Here is an 18,490-nt window from a genome sequence, read left to right as displayed (position 1 = left end):
TGAACAGAGCTTGGACTGCAGTACTGCAGCTTTACCACTCTGCACCATAGGTCTCTGTCTGTAGTCTGGAGGTGAGCTATAATTCCAGGGAATCCCCAGATCTCACCAGGAGGCTGGCATCCCTATGACAGCATGCTAATCCCCATTTACATGGGATGCCGAATTAATGGAGAGATGAAAACATGTATTTGGATGTTTGGAGGGAGGGAAGGTACAAATCTCTGCATATAGATCACTGACAAAACAGGAGCATGAATTATGAAAATATTTTACTTAACATCGGGGAAGGGGTTCTGCCTTCAATATTATTTATTTGCTCACTTTATTTGCCCCCTACCTTTCTCCCTGGTGGGGACCCAAAGCAGCTCACATGGTTCTTCTCACCTCCGTTTTATGTTCACAACAACCCTGTGAAGCAGGTTAGGATGAGAGTTTGTGACTGGCCCAAGGTCACCCAGCAAGAATCCATGGCATGAGTTGAGATGTGAGTTTCCCAGGTCCGAGTTTGACACTTTAGCTACTACACCACACTGGCTCTCTATGCAGGTGTTTAGGCTTCCAAAGGGAGCTTTATTTAATTTTAATCCTTTGTGCAAACCGACTGTAGTGTTTTAAGAAAAAATTCAATCACAAAGTATGAAACCTAGCCCTGAACCTAGATAGCCCAGGCAAGCCCGATCTCGTCAGATTTCATAAGTTAAGCAAAGTTGACTCTGGCAAGTCGTTGGATGGGAGACCTCCTTAGAATCCATCCTAGCAGCTGGGAGGACAGAGGAAGGCTTTATTTGGCCACCGCGTTGAATATCCTCCATTCTCCCAGAAGAGGTCAGTCACTAGAGGTTGCCATGGCTTCCAGGTGCATACACACTCACATATGCGCACACACAACACACATTTTCAAAAATACAAAAAACACTCCAACTCATAAAACCATCCGAACTTCAGAGACAGGCTTGATACGTTGCTGTGTTCCAACAGATGCTGTTTGCAATTCTGAACAGATGTATTGAAAAATATTCCATTCGGTTTTAAAGGGCTATGGAATTAGTAGTCTGGATTGCATTCCTCAGTAACTGCAATGATATTCTATCTGCCAAGAGATTAGATGTTGCTTCCTTCTCCTCTCCATTACATAGGGGCCCCTTGGAAACCCTGAATCACCCTATTAAATGGGTCCATCCTATGTCCCACTGAGGCTCAGTAATGATCAGGTCTTGCAAGACAATAATATAACCTTTCCGGCTATTCAGGAATCCTTTGGGGCTATTCAGACATTTCCTTTACAACCCAGCTTCTTCCAGAAACCCATTTCCTGGCTCATTAGCACCTCCCTTCCTCCCCTTACAATGCAGAAATCTATCCTCTGTTCGCCTCCTGCTTAATTATTCATCTGGAAATTTAGTCAATGGCAGAATTAAGAACAATCTAAGCCTCTCCTGGCCCATTAGCACCTTCTGGACACTCTACTGGCCCAGCTACCTCGCCTTCATTTCATTAGCATCTCGTACAAAGAAAAAGGTTCAAATCTTCCTTTGACAGCTTGGATGCTAGCATTTTTTCCTAATGGGAAGATGGATTTAATATTGCTCCAATCAAACAGTAACCCCCCAATACACTATCAGCAACTAGGATCCTGAAATGTGGTCTAGTAAGAAAGAAGCGTGCTCAATGATTTTTGGCATCAAGTAAAAACTGTGTAAGAATTGTGCCCCAAAAACCAATCTAATTCCAAGATTACTCCTCCAACAGCTGTACTGTGGGCCAGAGACTCCCATTTTCCGTCTGAGTCCTTCTCTTGCTACTTTGAACATTTTGTCCTATGGGATCAGGCAACATAATGAAACTGTGGACTTAGTGCTCCTTGGACATGCTGTGGAACAGCTCCTGCTCATTTCAATTGGGTGACCTGGAGAACTTCCTGGTGGGGCTGTACCAGGAGGCTGAGCTGTCCTACACAATCACTGTGCTGCTGAGATGGGAAGCCAAATACAAAGAGAATCACAGAAACAAGAACTGTGTAAATGGACAAATCCGTGAAAAATAACTGATACTTGTGCGCGTTGTGAAGAAATATTAGAAGAATTATTGTGGTCTTATAAAGCTTTTTTGTAACACAATTCTGAACTTTACATGTGAAATCAGGATTATATTTATTGATTATAATTTTTTGCATTAGTTATTTTTCACGTTTCATGTTGCATTAGTCATTTTCAAATGTGTCCATTTACACAATCTCCAGGTGGGGCCTGAAGTTCTCCTGGAATTACAACTTATTTCCAGATGACAGAGATCAGTTCTCCTAGAGAAAGTGTCTGCTTTAGAAGGTGGGCTGTGTGGCATTGTATCTTAAGAGAACATAAGAGAAGCCATGTTAGATCAGGCCAGCGGCCCACCCAATCTGACACTCTGTGTTACACAGTGGCCAAAAAAACCCAGGTGCCTTCAGGCAGTCCACCAGTGGGGCCAGGACACTAAAAGCCCTCCCACTGTGACCCCCTTCCCACCAAGCACCAAGAATACAGAGCATCACTGCCCCAGACAGAGTTCCAACAATACATTGTGGCTAATAGCTACTGATGGACATCTGCTCCAAATGTTTAGCCAGTCCCCTCTTGAAGCTATCTGTGCTTGCAGCCGCCACCACCTCCTGTGGCAGTGAATTCTATGTGTTAATCACCCTTTGGGTGAAGAAGTTCTTCCTTTTATCCATTCTAACCCGGCAGCTCAGCAATTTCATTGAATGTTCACGAGTTCTTGTATTGTGAGAAAGGGAGAAAAGTACTTTGCTGAGGTTCTTGCCCTCCCCAGACTCCATCCCCAAAATCTCCAGATGTTTTCTAACCCAGGGGTAGCAATGCTTGAGGGTAAGGTAGGATTGGGGGCGGGGGGGGGGGAGATGCATGTCATTTGTGTTCATCAAAAAATAAGTCCCTTCATTGATCAGACCAGGAAATAAGCCTGATCTACAAGATTTTAGAGGGCTCAGGGAGCATCAGTATCCATCAAACAAATTTTTAAAAAATTGCCTTTTCTTTAAGGAGCTCAGGGAGGTATACATGGTTCTCCCCTTTGCCACTTTATTCATCACCTGTGAGTTAGGCTAAGCTGACAGTGAGCCACTCATCCAGGAAAATCCATGTGTGAGAGAGGATTTGTATCCAGCTCTCTCTAGCTACAGGCTTGGGTTTGACCCACAATGTCACATTGGCTCTCACTTTGGCTTACCCTTCCCTCTCTTGTTCTCCATCCCTCATGCTTGCTTGGTAGAATGGTGGGAGAAAAAGTCTGGAAAGGATGACAGCACAGTGTCCATAATACTCCGGGAACTTTCCAAATCTTTATGGCATTTTCCATAGAAATGGAGGAAATTCCTAGAGCATCATGGGTGCCATGATGTCACTTCTGGGAGCTTCAGTGACACTCCCACTCCCTAGACTCCACTCACATCTGACTGACTCTGACTTACTGGCTGCTGTTTGTTCATTTTCCTTTTTTGGGCAGAACTGGATGGTGGCATACAGGGGTGGCCAACGGTAGCTCTCCAGATGTTTTTGCCTACAACTCCCATCAGCCCCAGCCATTGGCCATGCTGGCTGTGGCTGATGGGAGTTGTAGGCAAAAAAAAAAATCTGGAGAGCTACCATTGGCTAATCCTGGATAGAAGGTGAATCCCTATCATACTTCAGGGCACTTGGACACGGCCTGCTGGGGGCTTTCGGTCACAGATCTGGCTTCCCACAAACATAAAGTGCAAGGGCAGAGAGAGGCAGAGACCACTTGATGCACAGAGAGGAGCAAACTGTATTTTAAATTTCGTCACCATCCATTATTGACTCAAACGAGTCAGTTGCCACTTCCTCATAATCCTTCTCCAACGCAGACAGATCTTCTCGAGCCTCTACAAACTCCCCTTCTTCCATGCCTTCGCCGACATACCAATGCACAAAGGCCCTCTTGGCGAACATCAGGTCAAATTTGTGGTTCAGTCGGCCCCAGGCTTCGGCAATGGCGGTGGTATTGCTGAGCATGCAGACAGCACGTTGAACCTGGGCCAGGTCTCCTCCTGGGGTGACCGTAGGAGGCTGGTAATTGATGCCAACCTGTTTGGGACAGAAAAAGCAATTACAATTATTCCATAGACAAATAGCTCTGCTCGGTTAGACAAATAGCTCAGAAATAGCTATTTCCATAGACAAATAGCTCTGTTAGTGCCTATTTGTCTCCTGCTCTGAAGCCAGATAGTTTTAATTGTTTTAATTAATTTAATTGATGTTTTATTGATCTTAATTGTACTTGACTTTGTTGCAATCTGCCCTTTCGTGGGTCAAGGTGGAATGGAAATCCACAAAATAAAATAATAAAATAAATATCTCTTTAAACCACAATGCTTAAATTTACCTGTAGAGAGACAACAAAAGCCTAGAGCAGTGATCCCCCCACCCCATGTGGTACTTGGGGGCACCATCATGGCTGCTGATGTGTTTCCTGGCATCCACTTGCTTTTCCCCCATAACAAAGAGCCAATCTTGGCTTTCTCCACCTTGGTGGAACAGAAGGGGGGGGAGAGAAGGAGGAGGAGGAGATTTTATATCCCACTTTTCACTACCTGAAGGAATCTCACAGCAGCATTCCTCTCCCAACAACAACCACCCTATGAAGTAGGTGGGGCTGAGAGAGCTCTTAGAGAACTGTGGCTGACCCAAGGTCACCCAGTTGGCTTCATATGGAAGAGCAGGGACTCAAACCTGGTCCACCAGATTAGAGTCCACCACTGTTGACCACTACACCAAGCTGGCTCTCCAGCTTAGCCTGGGACCTCACAACATTTTGTGAGAGACATCCATGGCAGCCATTTTGTGACTAGTCCAACCTTCCATGGCAGCCATTTTGTTAGTGCCCATGTGCTTAACTAGGAATTCTCAGCCTAGAGTGACCCACGGGTAACAGCTGAAGTGTCATTTGCCAGGATTTTTAACAATGTGTACAGACTGACATTGTATAGTGGAAAGTCTTTATATTTTTCATAGGAAGACGGAGTTGGTGAGGCCTCAGATCCTCAGATCAAGGGAGCTGGATGGCTGCATCAGTCCCTGTGATTAACCGACCATATCAGGCCTCCAGACTAGCTGAACCAGATATCAGTGTCTGGAAGTTGATGTGCTGCCATCATCTGGTCAACAGAACCAAATGCACTCTGTCTTATGTCTTCAGCTGCTGCCGCTGGCTGCAACTGGAGAACACTTAAGGACCTGAGTAAGCACATATTAAAATCCTTGTGTCCCCCACGGCTGTCCTCTGTCCTATCAAACATGACATGCTCTGAGACTTTCCCGCTCAGATTGAGACCCCAGCATGAGGGGAGAGTTGATGTAAGCCTTCCCCTCTGTGTAATTTTCCCAAACTGAAACCACCCCAGGGAGTTATTTATTTCACTTAGGAAATTTATATGTAGGGATGGGCAACATGTAGGTTTTCCCAATGGAGAAAACAGAATCTCTGTTGAGCTATTTCAGGCCAGGAAAACAGCATGGAGGGGAAGACTTAAAAAGCTTCATCTCTGCCTGCTTGGTCTCAATCCAAAATAGGGATGCCATCCTCCAGGTGGGACTGGGGGATCCCCTGGAATTACAGCCAGTGTTCCCTCCAAGCTGAGTTAGCGTGAGCTAGCTCACAGATTTTTAGCCTCCATCTCACACATTTTTGTCTTAGTTCAGGAAGGATGACCCCAGAACACACTAATTTATGCAGTAGCTCACAACTTTAATATCAGTAGCTCACAAAGTAGAATTTTTGCTCACAAGACTGCAGCTTAGAGGGAATATTGATTACAGCTTTTCTCCAGACTACAGAAATCAGTTCCCCTGGGGGAAATGGATTCTTTGGAGGGGTGGACTCTATTGCAGTGTACTCCACTGAGGTCCCTGTCCTCTCCCGGACCCACCTCCAAATCTCCAGGAGTTTCCCAACCAGGGTGTGGCAACGCCATCCCCCACCTCCCACCAGGAGTCAGGGGGGCTGGCAACCCTACAGCTGCACAGCTTGGAAGTTCTGAGCACGGAGTTCCCAGACCATATTTATTGACAGGACTTTGGGGTGGATGCGGGGGACACAAGAACTGCAACATGTGCTTAGGCCCAGGACTTTTTTTTGTATCAGGAACTCCTTTGCATATTACGTCACACACCCCTGATGAAACCAATCCTCCAGGAGCTTACAGGGCTCTTTGTACAGGGCCTATTGTAAGTTCCAGGAGATTGGCTACATCAGGGGGTGTGGCCTAAAAGGCAAAGGAGTTCTTGCTACAAAAAAAGCCCTGCTTAGGCCTACACAGACTTTAGATTTGCAGCCCTGGCTCCAGACAATCAGCTGTTACACTTGGAGGAGATGACAGTCCAAGGCAGAAGAGAAAGTGAAGGCAATTCTGGCCCTTTCTGAAGTCATTTGAAAGAGGAAGAAAGAACACATCTGTTTTCTCTTCGTCCTCACATATGCCAGCCCTTCTGAGAAAGCCAAAAACAGGTGCAGAGAAAAATGGCAATGCACACTTGTCTTCCAATATCCGTATTACTCCTTTCTTGCAAATATTAACGAGGGCATGGCGTTCAGCCTTTACAGAAAATTGACTTTGATCACAAATACTTCAGCCCAAGACAGCAGAGTCTGTCTGTTTAGGGTGATTTCAGACCTTCCTCAATTATACAGCTTGGGATTTCACCACTCATCATGCAGCCTGGATTTTGTTTCTGGCACACTACTGAAGGACACATCGAAAGCCAAATTTTGCCCTGGATAGCCCAGGAAAGCCCAATCTCGTCATATCTCATAAACTAAGCAGGGGCAACTCTGGCAAGTACTTGGATGGAAGACCTCCTTGGAATACCAGCAGTCGGGAGGACAGGGCAGGCTCCATTCAGCCACTTCTCTGAATATCCTCCAGGCCCCCAGTAGGGGTCAATCACCAGAGGTCACCATGACTTCTAGGTGCAGATACACACACACTCGCACAAAGTATGAAACAATAAGCCAAAGGCCAAATTCAAACAATGATAGCATAGGCACACGGCTGCCTCAACAAGGATTGAATCCAGAACTAGGGGAATGGAAGGAGCTTCTGCAAGCAGATGATCCTCACCTTCACACAGCAAGTCCTCCCCACAACACATCCCAAAATTAATGTGCTGAGAATCAGAGGCTCCTTGTAAACCAAGAAACACCATGCCACCAGAAGCCGTAGGGAAGAGGACCAGGCAAAACTGCCTTCTTTTGCTCTTGCCTGAGCACAGCAAATTTAGCTCAAGGAGAGGTGTGATGTCACTTAATTGCCCCTCCTTGCTGCAGCTCCCAGTGCTGATGTGCTCTTTCTTTTCCACATACACAATGCATGATTTTCAGGGCATACTGAGAGCTGTGATGAGAAGGGGAAGGAAAAGGAAAAACTGTTTTTGCCAGCTCCTTCTGCTTGCATAAGAGCCCTGTGGTGCAAAGCGGTCAGCTGCAGTACTGCAGTCCAAGCTCTGCTCACAACCTGAGCTCCATCCTGGCAGAAGCTGGGTTCAGGTAGCCAGCTCAAGGTTGACTCAGCCTTCCATCCTGCCGAGGTCAGCAAAATGAGTACCCAGCTTGCTGAGGGTAAAGGGCAGACGACTGGGAAAGGCAATGGCAAACCACCCCGTTAAAAAAGTCTGCCATCAAAACATCGTAATGCGACATCACTCCAGAGTTGGAAACGATTGGTGCTTGCACAGGGGACTACTTTTACCGTTTATATTTGTATAAGTCTGACTGCATTCAACACTTGGACCTATAACTTTCAGTTTTATTAATTAAAAAAAAGGCCACAGATTTAAGAAACCAGCTATAAAAGACACTGATTAAAGAAAAAAGAACTAGTAAGAATAACATTGATAACTGAAAAGGGTATTTCTAATTATACAGTAATGCCTGTACAAATTCAGGAACACACCTGTCCAACAGACAGACCTGGAATTACAGCTCTTCTCTAGATTACATAACTAGCTCTTCTCCATTCTATACACCAGACACTACACACCTTCCTCTTCTCCAAACTCCACACCTATCTAATAGATAGATAACTAATAGATAGACCAATGTTTACATTGACCTGGGGTTGAATCCAACCAGCGTTTTCACTCTGTCTTGTCAAATTTCCCTATTTACTAGAGCTTTAATTTCACTTGCTGTTTGTGTATCTAAGTCTCATGATCTCCAATGTAGCATCTTTGCATGGTCAAAGAGGGCAGCTCCTTCCTTTTTCACTAGCAGAAAATGGTTGGATCCAACCCCTGGTTTGCATGTCAGTACCCCTGGAAGGCAGAAGAAAACTGGACTCTCCTCACCTTGAATCCAGTTGGGCACCAATCGACAAATTGGATTGACCTCTTGGTTTTGATAGCAGCAATGGCCACATTAACATCTTTGGGCACGACATCCCCACGGTACAGCATGCAGCAGGCCATATACTTCCCATGGCGGGGGTCACATTTCACCATCTGGTTGTTGGGCTCGAAGCAAGAGCTGGTGATTTCTGCCACAGAGAGTGGCTCGTGGTGGGCCCTCTCAGAGGAGATGATGGGTGCATAGGTCACCAATGGGAAGTGGATGCGAGGGTAGGGCACCAGGTTGGTCTGGAACTCGGTCAGGTCCACATTGAGGGCACCGTCGAAGCGCAGGGAAGCGGTGATGGAGGAGACGATCTGGCTGATGAGACGGTTCAGGTTGGTGTAGGTGGGGCGCTCAATATCCAGGTTGCGACGGCAGATGTCATAGATGGCCTCGTTGTCCACCATGAAGGCACAGTCGGAATGCTCCAGGGTGGTGTGGGTGGTCAGGATGGAGTTGTAGGGCTCTACCACGGCAGTGGAAACCTGGGGGGCTGGATAGATGGCAAACTCCAGCTTGGACTTCTTGCCATAGTCCACTGACAGGCGTTCCATCAGCAAGGAGGTGAAGCCAGAGCCTGTGCCTCCACCAAAGCTGTGGAAAATCAGGAATCCTTGTAAACCAGAACATGTGTCTGCCTGAAAAGAAGACCATAATTAAATGCTAGCTTTCCACATGCAGCATTTGTCTGTTTGCCTATCTTTACCATGGAGGGAGGCTTCAAACATGAGATACTCTCCCTGTGTTCATTTCCCCCCTATTATTTATTAGCCTAGCAGGAACTCATTTGAATATTACACCATACCCCCTGATGTCACCATTATTTCACACAGGACTCTTTTTTTAGAAAAAGCCCAGTGGGAACTTATTTATATATTAGGCCACACACCCTGATGCCAAGCCTTTCTGGAAGTCAAGGTAAACAACATCTATTGGGTCCCATTTGTCCACATGTTTGTTCACCCCCTCAAAGAACTGTAACAGGTTAATGAGGCAAGATCTTTCCTTACAGAACCCATGTTGCGTCTTCCTCAATAACTTGTGTTCATCAATGTGCCTACTCATTCTGTCCTTGATAATGCTTTCTACCAACTTTCCCGGTATTGGAGTCAGACTGACTGGCCTGTAATTTCCCAGATCTCCTCTGGAACCCTTTTTAAAGATGGGGGTGACATTTGCTACCTTCCAGTCCTCAGAAACGGCAGCAGATTTCAATGAAAGATTACATATTTTTGTCAGGAGATCCACAAATTCACCTTTAAGAACTCTTGGATGTATGCCATCTGGACCCGGTGACTTATTAGTTTTTAATTCATCTATCAATTGTAGGACCTCCTCTCTCGTCACCTCAAGCTGACTCAGGTCTTTCAACACCCCTTCCAAAATTAGCAGTTCTGGAGTGGGCAATCACTTCTCATCTTCCACAGTGAAGACGGAGGCAAAAAATGCATTCAGCTTCTCAGCCATTTCCCTATCCTCCAGTAATCCTTTGACCCCTTGGTCATCCAAGGGCCCCAATGCCTCCCTGGCTGGTTTCCTGCTTCTAATATATTTGAAGAAATTTTTATTGTTGGTCCTTATGTTTTTTGCAATATGCTCCTCATAGTCCCTTTCTGCCTGCCTGTTCACAGTCTTGCATTTGATTTGCCACAGCCTGTGTTCCCTTTTATTAATCTCACTTGGACTAGCTTTCCACCGCTTAAAGGAGTCCTTCTTACCTTTTACAGCTTCCATTACTTTGTTTGTTAACCATGCAGGCCTTTTCTTATGCCTGTTTGTGCCTTTCCTAACTTGTGGTATATATTTTATCTGAGCTTCTAGGATTGTAGTTTTAAATAGCCTCCAAGCTTCCCCGAGGGTTTTGACTATTTACCTTTCTTTTCAGTTTCCCCTTCACATGCTTCCTCATCTCAGAGAATTTACCCCTTTTAAAGTTAAAAGTGGTTGTGCTGGTCTTTTGGGGCAACTCCCTATTTATACAAATGGTGAAATCAATAACATTATGGTCACTGCTCCCAAGCGGTACAATCACTTTTACATCTCTCACCAAGTCTTGGGCATTACTTAGGACCAAATCCAGGATTGCCCCACCACTGGTAGATTCTGTGACCATCTGCTCCATAGCACAATCACTGAGAGTGTCTAGAAACTCAATCTCTTTCTCTTGACCAGAACACATATTGACCCAATCAATCTGTGGGTAGTTAAAATCACCTATTATGACACAGTTTTTACGTTTAGCCACTATCTTTAATCCTTCTATCATATTATAATCATCCTCTATATTTTTATTTGGTGGGCGATAACAAACTCTCATAGCTAAATTTTCTTTTGGGCCCTCTATTTCAACACAAAGCATTTCTAGAAGGGAATCTAATTTTCTGACCTCAGTCTTACTGGACCGTATACCACCCCACCTCCAACCCTTCCCTCCCTATCCTTCCGATATTACTTATATCCAGGAATCACCTTGTCCCACTGATTCTCCTCATTCCACCAAGTTTCTGAAATTCCCACAATGTCTATGTTTCCCCCCAACACTAAACATTCCAACTCACCAATTTTACTTCGAACACTTCTAGCATTTGTATACAAACATCTGTAATTTCCAAGGCCCGCAACCTTCCTCCTGCTGCCTTGAGACTTTCGCAGACAGTCCATACTGTTTGTCACCATCTCCGTGGACAACTCTGATCCATTACCCGGTAGAAAAGTAACAGCTAACCCATCATCTCTTTGAGATGAGTCCTACCGAACCAGAGACATTTCATCTCCTGTCGGCTTTCGCCCAAGATTTAGTTTAAAAACTGCTCTGCCACCTTTTTGATTTTAAGCACCAGCAGCCTGGTTCCTTCTGGGGACAAGTGGAGACCATCTCTTTTGTACAGCTCCCGCTCATTCCAGAAAGTATCCCAGTGTCTAACAAACTTAAACCCTTCCTCCCTACACCATCGTCTCATCCACACATTGAGACTTCTAATTTGTGCCTGTCTCTCCAGCCCTGCACGTGGAACAGGTAGCACTTCTGAGAATGCTACCTTGGAGGTCCTGGCCTTAAGTTTCCTGCCTAGCAGCCTAAATTTTTCCTCCAGGACCTCATGACTGCATTTCCCCATATCATTGGTGCCAACATGCACCACGACCACTGGCTCCTCCCCAGCACTGTCTATCAGCCTATCTACAACACGTGTAATGTCCGCTACCTTTGCACCAGGCAGGCAAGTCACCATACAGTCAGTACACGGTTTCGCCACCCAGCTGTCTACTTGCCTAAGGATCGAATCACCAACTACCAAGACCCACCCCCCCTCCCTGCCCAAGGATGGTTCCTTGGCACAAAAGGATACCCTCTCACCAACTGAAGACGACGTTCCTTCTGAGGGCGCATTCCCCTTGTCCTCAGTACGGTGCCCTGTTCCCTCTTGACCCTCATGCTTCCTGGAAGCAACGGTGCTACCATGTTCACAGTGGGGCTCATCTAACACGTCCCCGAGAGTCTTCTCCGAGTGCCTAACTGACTGTCTCTGCTTCTCCAAGTCCGCCACCTCAGCCCCAAGGGTACGAACATCGAGCACACACCCAAGACTTCTGTCCTGTGGACAGATAGTCATACATGTAACACTCAGTGCAAAACACTGGAAAGCCCCCACTCCCCTGCTGGCATTCTACCTTCATGATAGCTTTTTAAAATATACAGTCCCCCTTTAAATCCTGTTGTGTTTATGTGGCTCTCCTCTGCTTATTGGGAACACAAGGAAAATAGGGATCCGGGTTCCTGGTCCTTACAGAGCCCCCAGGCTAAGAGCCACAGGCCAAGAGCCCTTTAGCTCAAGCCACTGGCAAGCCCCTTTAGCTCAAGCCTCTGTAGCTTAATAATGCAAGGAGGGTGGGGTCTCAGCCTGCCCCAGGAACACAGCCGCTCCCAGTCAATCAGCAACAATCATCTACAGCCCCCTCAAAACAAACAGCAGTTCCCCAGCAACCACACAAAATCAGAAATTCTCAGCAATCACACAACTCAGATTTCTAAGCAATTTCCCCAGCTGTTTAGAAAGCCAATCCTCACCCTTATAGCCTTCTTATCCGCTCTCTCTCAGAGCTCTCTGAAATGTGTTCCTGTGTGTTCCTGCTCAAAAAAAGCCCTCACTTTAGGAGGGGGGATTTCATAGCTCTTTAGAGCCATTTTTCTTCATACTTAATTGAAATTTATATCTGTTTTGTTCCTGCCTGTGCTTTTTTTGTAGAAAAAGCACATCAGGAACTCATTTGCACATTAGGCCACACCCTCTCATGTCACCATCATCTCACACGGAGCTTTTTTGCAGAAAAAAACCAGCAGGAACTAATTTGCATATTAGGCCACAAAACGCCTGATGCCAAGCAAGCTAGAACTGTGTCCCTATGCGTTCCTGCTCAAGAAATGTCCTGAGTTCCCACAATGAGAACCAACATCAGGTTACAACATCACCCTTCCCAAGGGTCATTTTGTAGAAAAATAGGTGGTGGAGCTCATTAGCATAACTCATTAGCATATGAAACCACCAGCCCAAAGCAGCCCAATGCAAGAAAGGAGAGCCCCAGGTGAGCGAGGCCTTACTTGGGCTGGCTACAGATCCAGTCACCCTAAGCAGGCCTCACTCACCTTGGGCTCTCCTTGGCCGCCATCCACAGTCAAAAGGCCAGCAAGCCACCTGCCACCCAAAATCACATACAAAGTGGAGAAAGAGTAGTGAGGGCTTCTCCAGGGGTTAATGAAGGCTGCTGGAGGTATGGCAAAGTCCATGGTGGCTGGCTGGCTGCCCACTCTCCTAATCCAGGGATTGTTATGCAGCTGCACCTCCTATTCAAAGGACAAGGTAGGTGGGGAGGAGGAGGGAGAACCCTCAGAAAGGTTCAGGAGCTGTGCTCCTGTGAGCTCCTGCTGAATCTGAGGCCTGACTCTTCCCTGCTCTATATTATCCTGGAAGCAACCACCCAGGGAGGAACATTAGGCAGAGAGAGAGTGACTGTCACCAAGAGAGATTCTGTGGCACAGAGGCAATCTTGAACCAGAGCCTTGCAGATCCTAGGCTGACCCTAACCACTATACCACTCTGTGAGGCAGATCATGAATATTCCTGTTTTACAGATGATGTGGTGAAAGGGAGAAGGTGCAAGCAGGTACACAGGACTGGCAGAATGTTGTGCACTGATCTGGAAACACTCAAAGGAACTCTGCCGAAATGTGAAGGGGCTGCGGCTTAGTCATAGAGCGTGGGTGGCCAAACTGCGACTCAGGAGCCACATGTGGCTCTTTCACACATATTGTGTGGCTCTCAGAGCCCCCCACCCCACCCTGTCAGCCAGCTTGGAAAAGGCATTTGTCTCTTTGAAACACTTCGCCAAGCCAGCTGGCAGCTTGGAGAATGCATTTAAAGTTAAAGTTGCTTTCTTTCCACCTCTCTTTCCCTCATCCTTTCCCCATCTATTTTCCTATCATCCTTCCTATCTCTCTCTCTCTCTCTCTCTCTCTCTTCCTCCCTCCCTCCCTCTGGCTCTCAAACATCTGATGTTTATTCTATGTGGCTCTTATGTTAAGGAAATTTGGCCAGCCCTGTCATATTGTATCCACTTGGCAGCAGGAGGTCCCAGATTCAATCCCTACAAGGATCTGGTGGGAGGTAATGTGGAAGACCTCTACCTGAGACCCTAGAGAGCCACTGTCATTCTGGGAAAACAGTGCTGACTTTGAGGGTCTCCAGGCCAGTTTGGCCAGGGATCCTGGAGGTTTTTTGCCATCTTTTGGGCATGGAGCAGGGGTCACTGAAGGTATTGGTGGGGGAGAAGCATTTGTGCAGGCAGCGAGACGAGATGGCCCTGGAGGTCCCCTCCAACTCTGTGATGCTACAAATGGTTTGATTCAGTACAAGGCAGCTTTGTGCATTCCTCCTAAAATGTACACTATATATTGAAGGAACTGAGCTCTTACCAGTTTTCGAATGCGATCCAAGGCCAAATCGATCCTGTCTTTGCCAATTGTGTAGTGGCCACGGGCATAATTGTTAGCTGCATCCTCTTTGCCGGTGATCAGCTGTTCTGGATGGAAAAGTTGTCGGTAAGTCCCAGCTCGCACTTCATCTATAACAGGAAAAAAAAGGTTAATTCTTGAGACATCAGCAAAAAGACGAATGCATCTTATAGAGCCCTCATCCACAGGGTGTTCTAGGCAAAAGACAAGCAGAGATGGTTTGCTCTTGCCTTCCTCTGCAAAGCAACCCTGTCTTCTTTGGCGGTCTCCTCTCTAAGTATTAACTGTGGGTGACCCAAGCTAAGATTAAGCAGGGTTACTCAGGCTGCTCAAAAGAATTAAGCACTGTCAAGTTACAATCAACTCATGGCAGCCCAAGGACCAAGGGGCTTTCAAGGCAAGAGGTAAACAGAGGCTGCAATCACACACACTAAATAATACACTTTCAATCCACTTTCCATTTGGATTTTGTTATGTATCTCAATAGATTTATTGAATTTTCAGATGAAAAGGAATGGGAAAGGGAAATAAAAGCGAAGGGGAAAGGGTAGGGTACATTAATTAAAAACTTGTAATTAATAGCATGGTAATTAGTGACACAGAGTGTCACTATGGGCCATTGGCCTGATCCAACATGGCTTCTCTTATGTTCTTGTAGTATTTCTACTTATACATTGTTCATTTTATATCATCATGTGAACTGGCAGAATCCATTTGGAAAGTGCACTGAAAGTGCATTATTTAGTGTGTGTGATAACAGCCAGAGGTGGTTTGCCATTACCTGCCTTGGCACAGAAACCCTGGGCATCCTTGGTGGTCTCCCATCCAAGAAATAACCAGGGATGACCCAGCTTAGCTTCCAAACTCTCATGAGACTGGGATACTCTGAGCAACTCTTATGTACAGGGATAGCCAAGTTCATTATTCTTGGTGAGCAAAAGCTATATTTTGCTCCATTCCAAGAAGCTTTGCAAGCAACCTTGCCAAGGAGCTGTAGTGTAAGAGAGCTGTTTGCTCGTAAATCATTTAGTATTTTGTTTTTTTCATCTTGTTGCTGCTCACTTAGTGGTTATCTGATGCTTAGCATTTTTCTGTTTATAATATCTGCTGCTGTTTTTCATGGTTTTTATCCTATTTTAATTGATTGGTTTTACCCCATGTTCATTATTGCAAGGTAACATTTTTATGACAACACTTGTTATTGTCTAACATTGCTTTAATTTATTTATTTTTTGATAAACCACCCCTGGAACATTCCAGTGGAGAGAGCAAAGAAAATGGATTACACTGATTACCCTAGCTGAACCTTTCAACCTTCATGGCTGACCCAGCTCCCTCGGCAGCCATTTTGTGGTGGTACCCACTACCTGCTCTCAGCCAGTTTTGAGAACCTTCTCCTAGACTCACCAACAACTGTTTGCTCCAAATCCACCATGATGGCCCGTGGTACGTGCTTCCCAGTGCCCGTCTCTCTGAAGAATGTTGCAAATGAGTCATCATTGTTGACAATGGGGGTTTCGCCAAAGGTGCCATCTGGCTGAATCCCATGCTCCAGACAGAAGAGTTCCCAGCATGCATTGCCAATCTGAACTCCAGCCTGACCAATGTGAACAGAGATGCATTCCCGCTGGAGAACAAAAAACAAGGTTATAGGATGGGGGAGACTTGTCTTAGCAATAGTATGTGCGAAAAGGATCTAGGGGTCTTAGTGGACCATACGCTGAACATGAGAACAGTGTGATGTGGTGGCTAAAAAGGCAAATGCAAGTTTGGGCTGTATCAACAGAAGTATAGTGTCCAGATCACATGAAGTGATGGTATTGCTTTTCTCTGCTCTGGTAAGACCTCACCTGGAGTATTGTGTTTAGTTTTTGGGCACGGGGCGTGGCGTCGCACGCATAGGGAATGGACGCCTGAAAACAGAGCTCCTTACTTACCCCTGCCAAATCCACTTAAGCAAGCGCCCAGCGTTGTTGTTTGTTTTCTTTTTTTTCTTTAATTAGTATGGGAACAGTAGATGGTCAAAAATCCAGATCAAAAAGAAACTCAAGGAACTCTGTTAAAGACTATTTTCCCAAAAAGCCTAAGGCCAAGGCCTCAGGAAAAGCAAGCAGCCCTGCAAGCAAGATGGCGTCGGGAGAAGGGGAAAACACAGCAGCAGACCTAGCTTCATTTCGTTCTGAGGTAATGGAGGCTTTTCAAAAACTGGAAAAAAATATGACTGACAAAATATCTGCCATAATCCAGCCCCTTTCTGCTCAGTTGGAGGGTTTCAAAACGTCCTTAGAGAAGGTGGCAGAGACTGCAGATTCTGCTTTTAACATGGCATGTGCTGTGCAGGAGGACACTCAGTATTTTTATAAAAGAGATGAATGGGCCACTGATAAAATTATTGCACTTGAGAACCAACTGAAAATGGGGAATGTTAAAATTCGCGGGCTCCCCGAGAACTCTGCCTCTCCCTCTGACCTAAAATCTCTTATAGCCTCCTGGCTATCAAAGGCATTGGGTTTTTCTGAATCTGATCTTTGTGCCCTGGAGGCTGCATATAGAATTGGCCCTTTGCGCACACAGAAAACTTCGTTGCCTAGGGACATTTTAGTCCGTTTCTCTTCTGCCTCAGTTAAATCCAAGCTGCTGCAAAAAGCCCGGGCTATAAATCCACTTCTGCTAGGAGATTACAACATCCAAATTCTACAGGATTTGTCTTCTGAAACCTTGCAAAGGCGGAAAATTTTGAAGCCAATTATTGAAATCCTGAACAGGGAAAACATCAGATATCGATGGGTTGCTTCGTACAAGCTGCAAGTTACTGTACAGGATCGGTCGTTTGTCACTGGAGGCCTTGACTCAGGCCTAAGCATGCTGAGAGATTTGAATCTTCCTGTTCCCACCGGCCTTATAGAAGCAAGCTCACATGTTCACTCAATAACTTCAGACACTAGATGGCGTCGTGTGCCTATGAACCGTCCTGATCGGCCTGTTTCTCCTAGAAGCTAAACGCTGGAACTGTTGCTATGCAGAAATCTTCCCTTTTTTGTGTGGATTCTTGACGTCCCCCCCCCTTTTTTTTTTTTTTTCCCCTGACATATAAGCTTTGCCTACTGAACTGCTGACTTATAAGCTTTGCCTACGTGTAACTCTGTCACGGCTTAGAAATATGCTGATTGTTTCGTGCCTATGAAGCAATGTTTATATACGAAATTGGGGGGTCCCCCCCTTTTTTTTTTTTGGTTATTTATATCTTTTGAACACAATGTTATGAATGTGAGGGAGTTATTAATTCAAATCAACTCATTAAAGGAAATCTTCTTGGTTGATTGGGTATGCATGATTGGAAGAATGGGGTGACTTGGAATATATGGTTTGAGTAGGAGCTGGAATGGGGAGGCTGGGTGTTGAGTGAGGGAGTGGGAGAGAGGGAGGGAGAGAGAGTGAGTGAGGGGGGGTAGATCAGAGTGAGAAACTTGAATAGTATGACTAGGGTTTTATATCAATATATTTCTTTCTACTATGAGTTAATGAATTGTCAGGACCTTTTCCCTTCCTGTGTGAATTGTTGAATGGAAATGAATCTGTGAGACAGAGGGTGGGTAGGGAATGTATGTGTGTGTCAGTTTGTGCCTTATGCTACTATGAAGGTTTGGAAACTTGTTTCCCTCACCATCATATCTCCCTACATAGGCTTATAAGTGGCTGAAGGATAGTTGGTGGGGAGTGTTTGGGGAGACCAGTATTTAATAGCGTTCATAGTTCTGTTTAAAGTTTCATTGTATTTTTATCATAGTGTCTTAAGTCTTACAATAACTTTGTGATCGAGATCTGATGCTGTTACACATGGTATATTAGTTTGCCTGTAATTATCTTTAATTCACTAACCTGAGTTGGTAAAAGGCACAGGTTTTATTATATGTGGCTTTCTAGGCATTTTAGCCTTGACTCGATCAGCTTTGTTTGGCCTTTCATTATAAACTTTCTATACATTCGGCTCTGTTATTCTGTTTATAAATTTTATTTTTGCTGGGTTGATAGTGTTAAATATAAGCATTTTTGGCAGAGAGGGAGAATGGAGAACTTCAGTTT

At 45.5% G+C, this 18,490-nt stretch overlaps 1 protein-coding gene across 1 annotated transcript; it reads right to left on the bottom strand.

The window, feature by feature from the left end:
* Nucleotides 1-3,791: 3,791 nt before the first annotated feature.
* On the bottom strand, nucleotides 3,792-16,036 carry LOC132576555 (tubulin alpha-4 chain-like). The gene is made up of 4 exons (XM_060245802.1): nucleotides 15,815-16,036; nucleotides 14,369-14,517; nucleotides 8,358-9,038; nucleotides 3,792-4,100 (listed from the first exon to the last, which is right to left on the bottom strand). The coding sequence occupies exons 1-4, from the start codon at nucleotides 15,840-15,842 to the stop codon at nucleotides 3,807-3,809; spliced, it is 1,152 nt and encodes a 383-aa protein (XP_060101785.1). The 5' UTR covers nucleotides 15,843-16,036; the 3' UTR covers nucleotides 3,792-3,806.
* Between the last annotated feature and the right edge of the window lie 2,454 nt (nucleotides 16,037-18,490).

The sequence above is a fragment of the Heteronotia binoei genome, chromosome 8 (assembly GCF_032191835.1).
Source record: "Heteronotia binoei isolate CCM8104 ecotype False Entrance Well chromosome 8, APGP_CSIRO_Hbin_v1, whole genome shotgun sequence".
Classification (NCBI taxonomy): domain Eukaryota; kingdom Metazoa; phylum Chordata; class Lepidosauria; order Squamata; family Gekkonidae; genus Heteronotia; species Heteronotia binoei.
The sequence above is the reverse complement of the archived record's forward strand: the minus strand, read 5'-3'. Positions and strand labels throughout refer to the sequence as shown.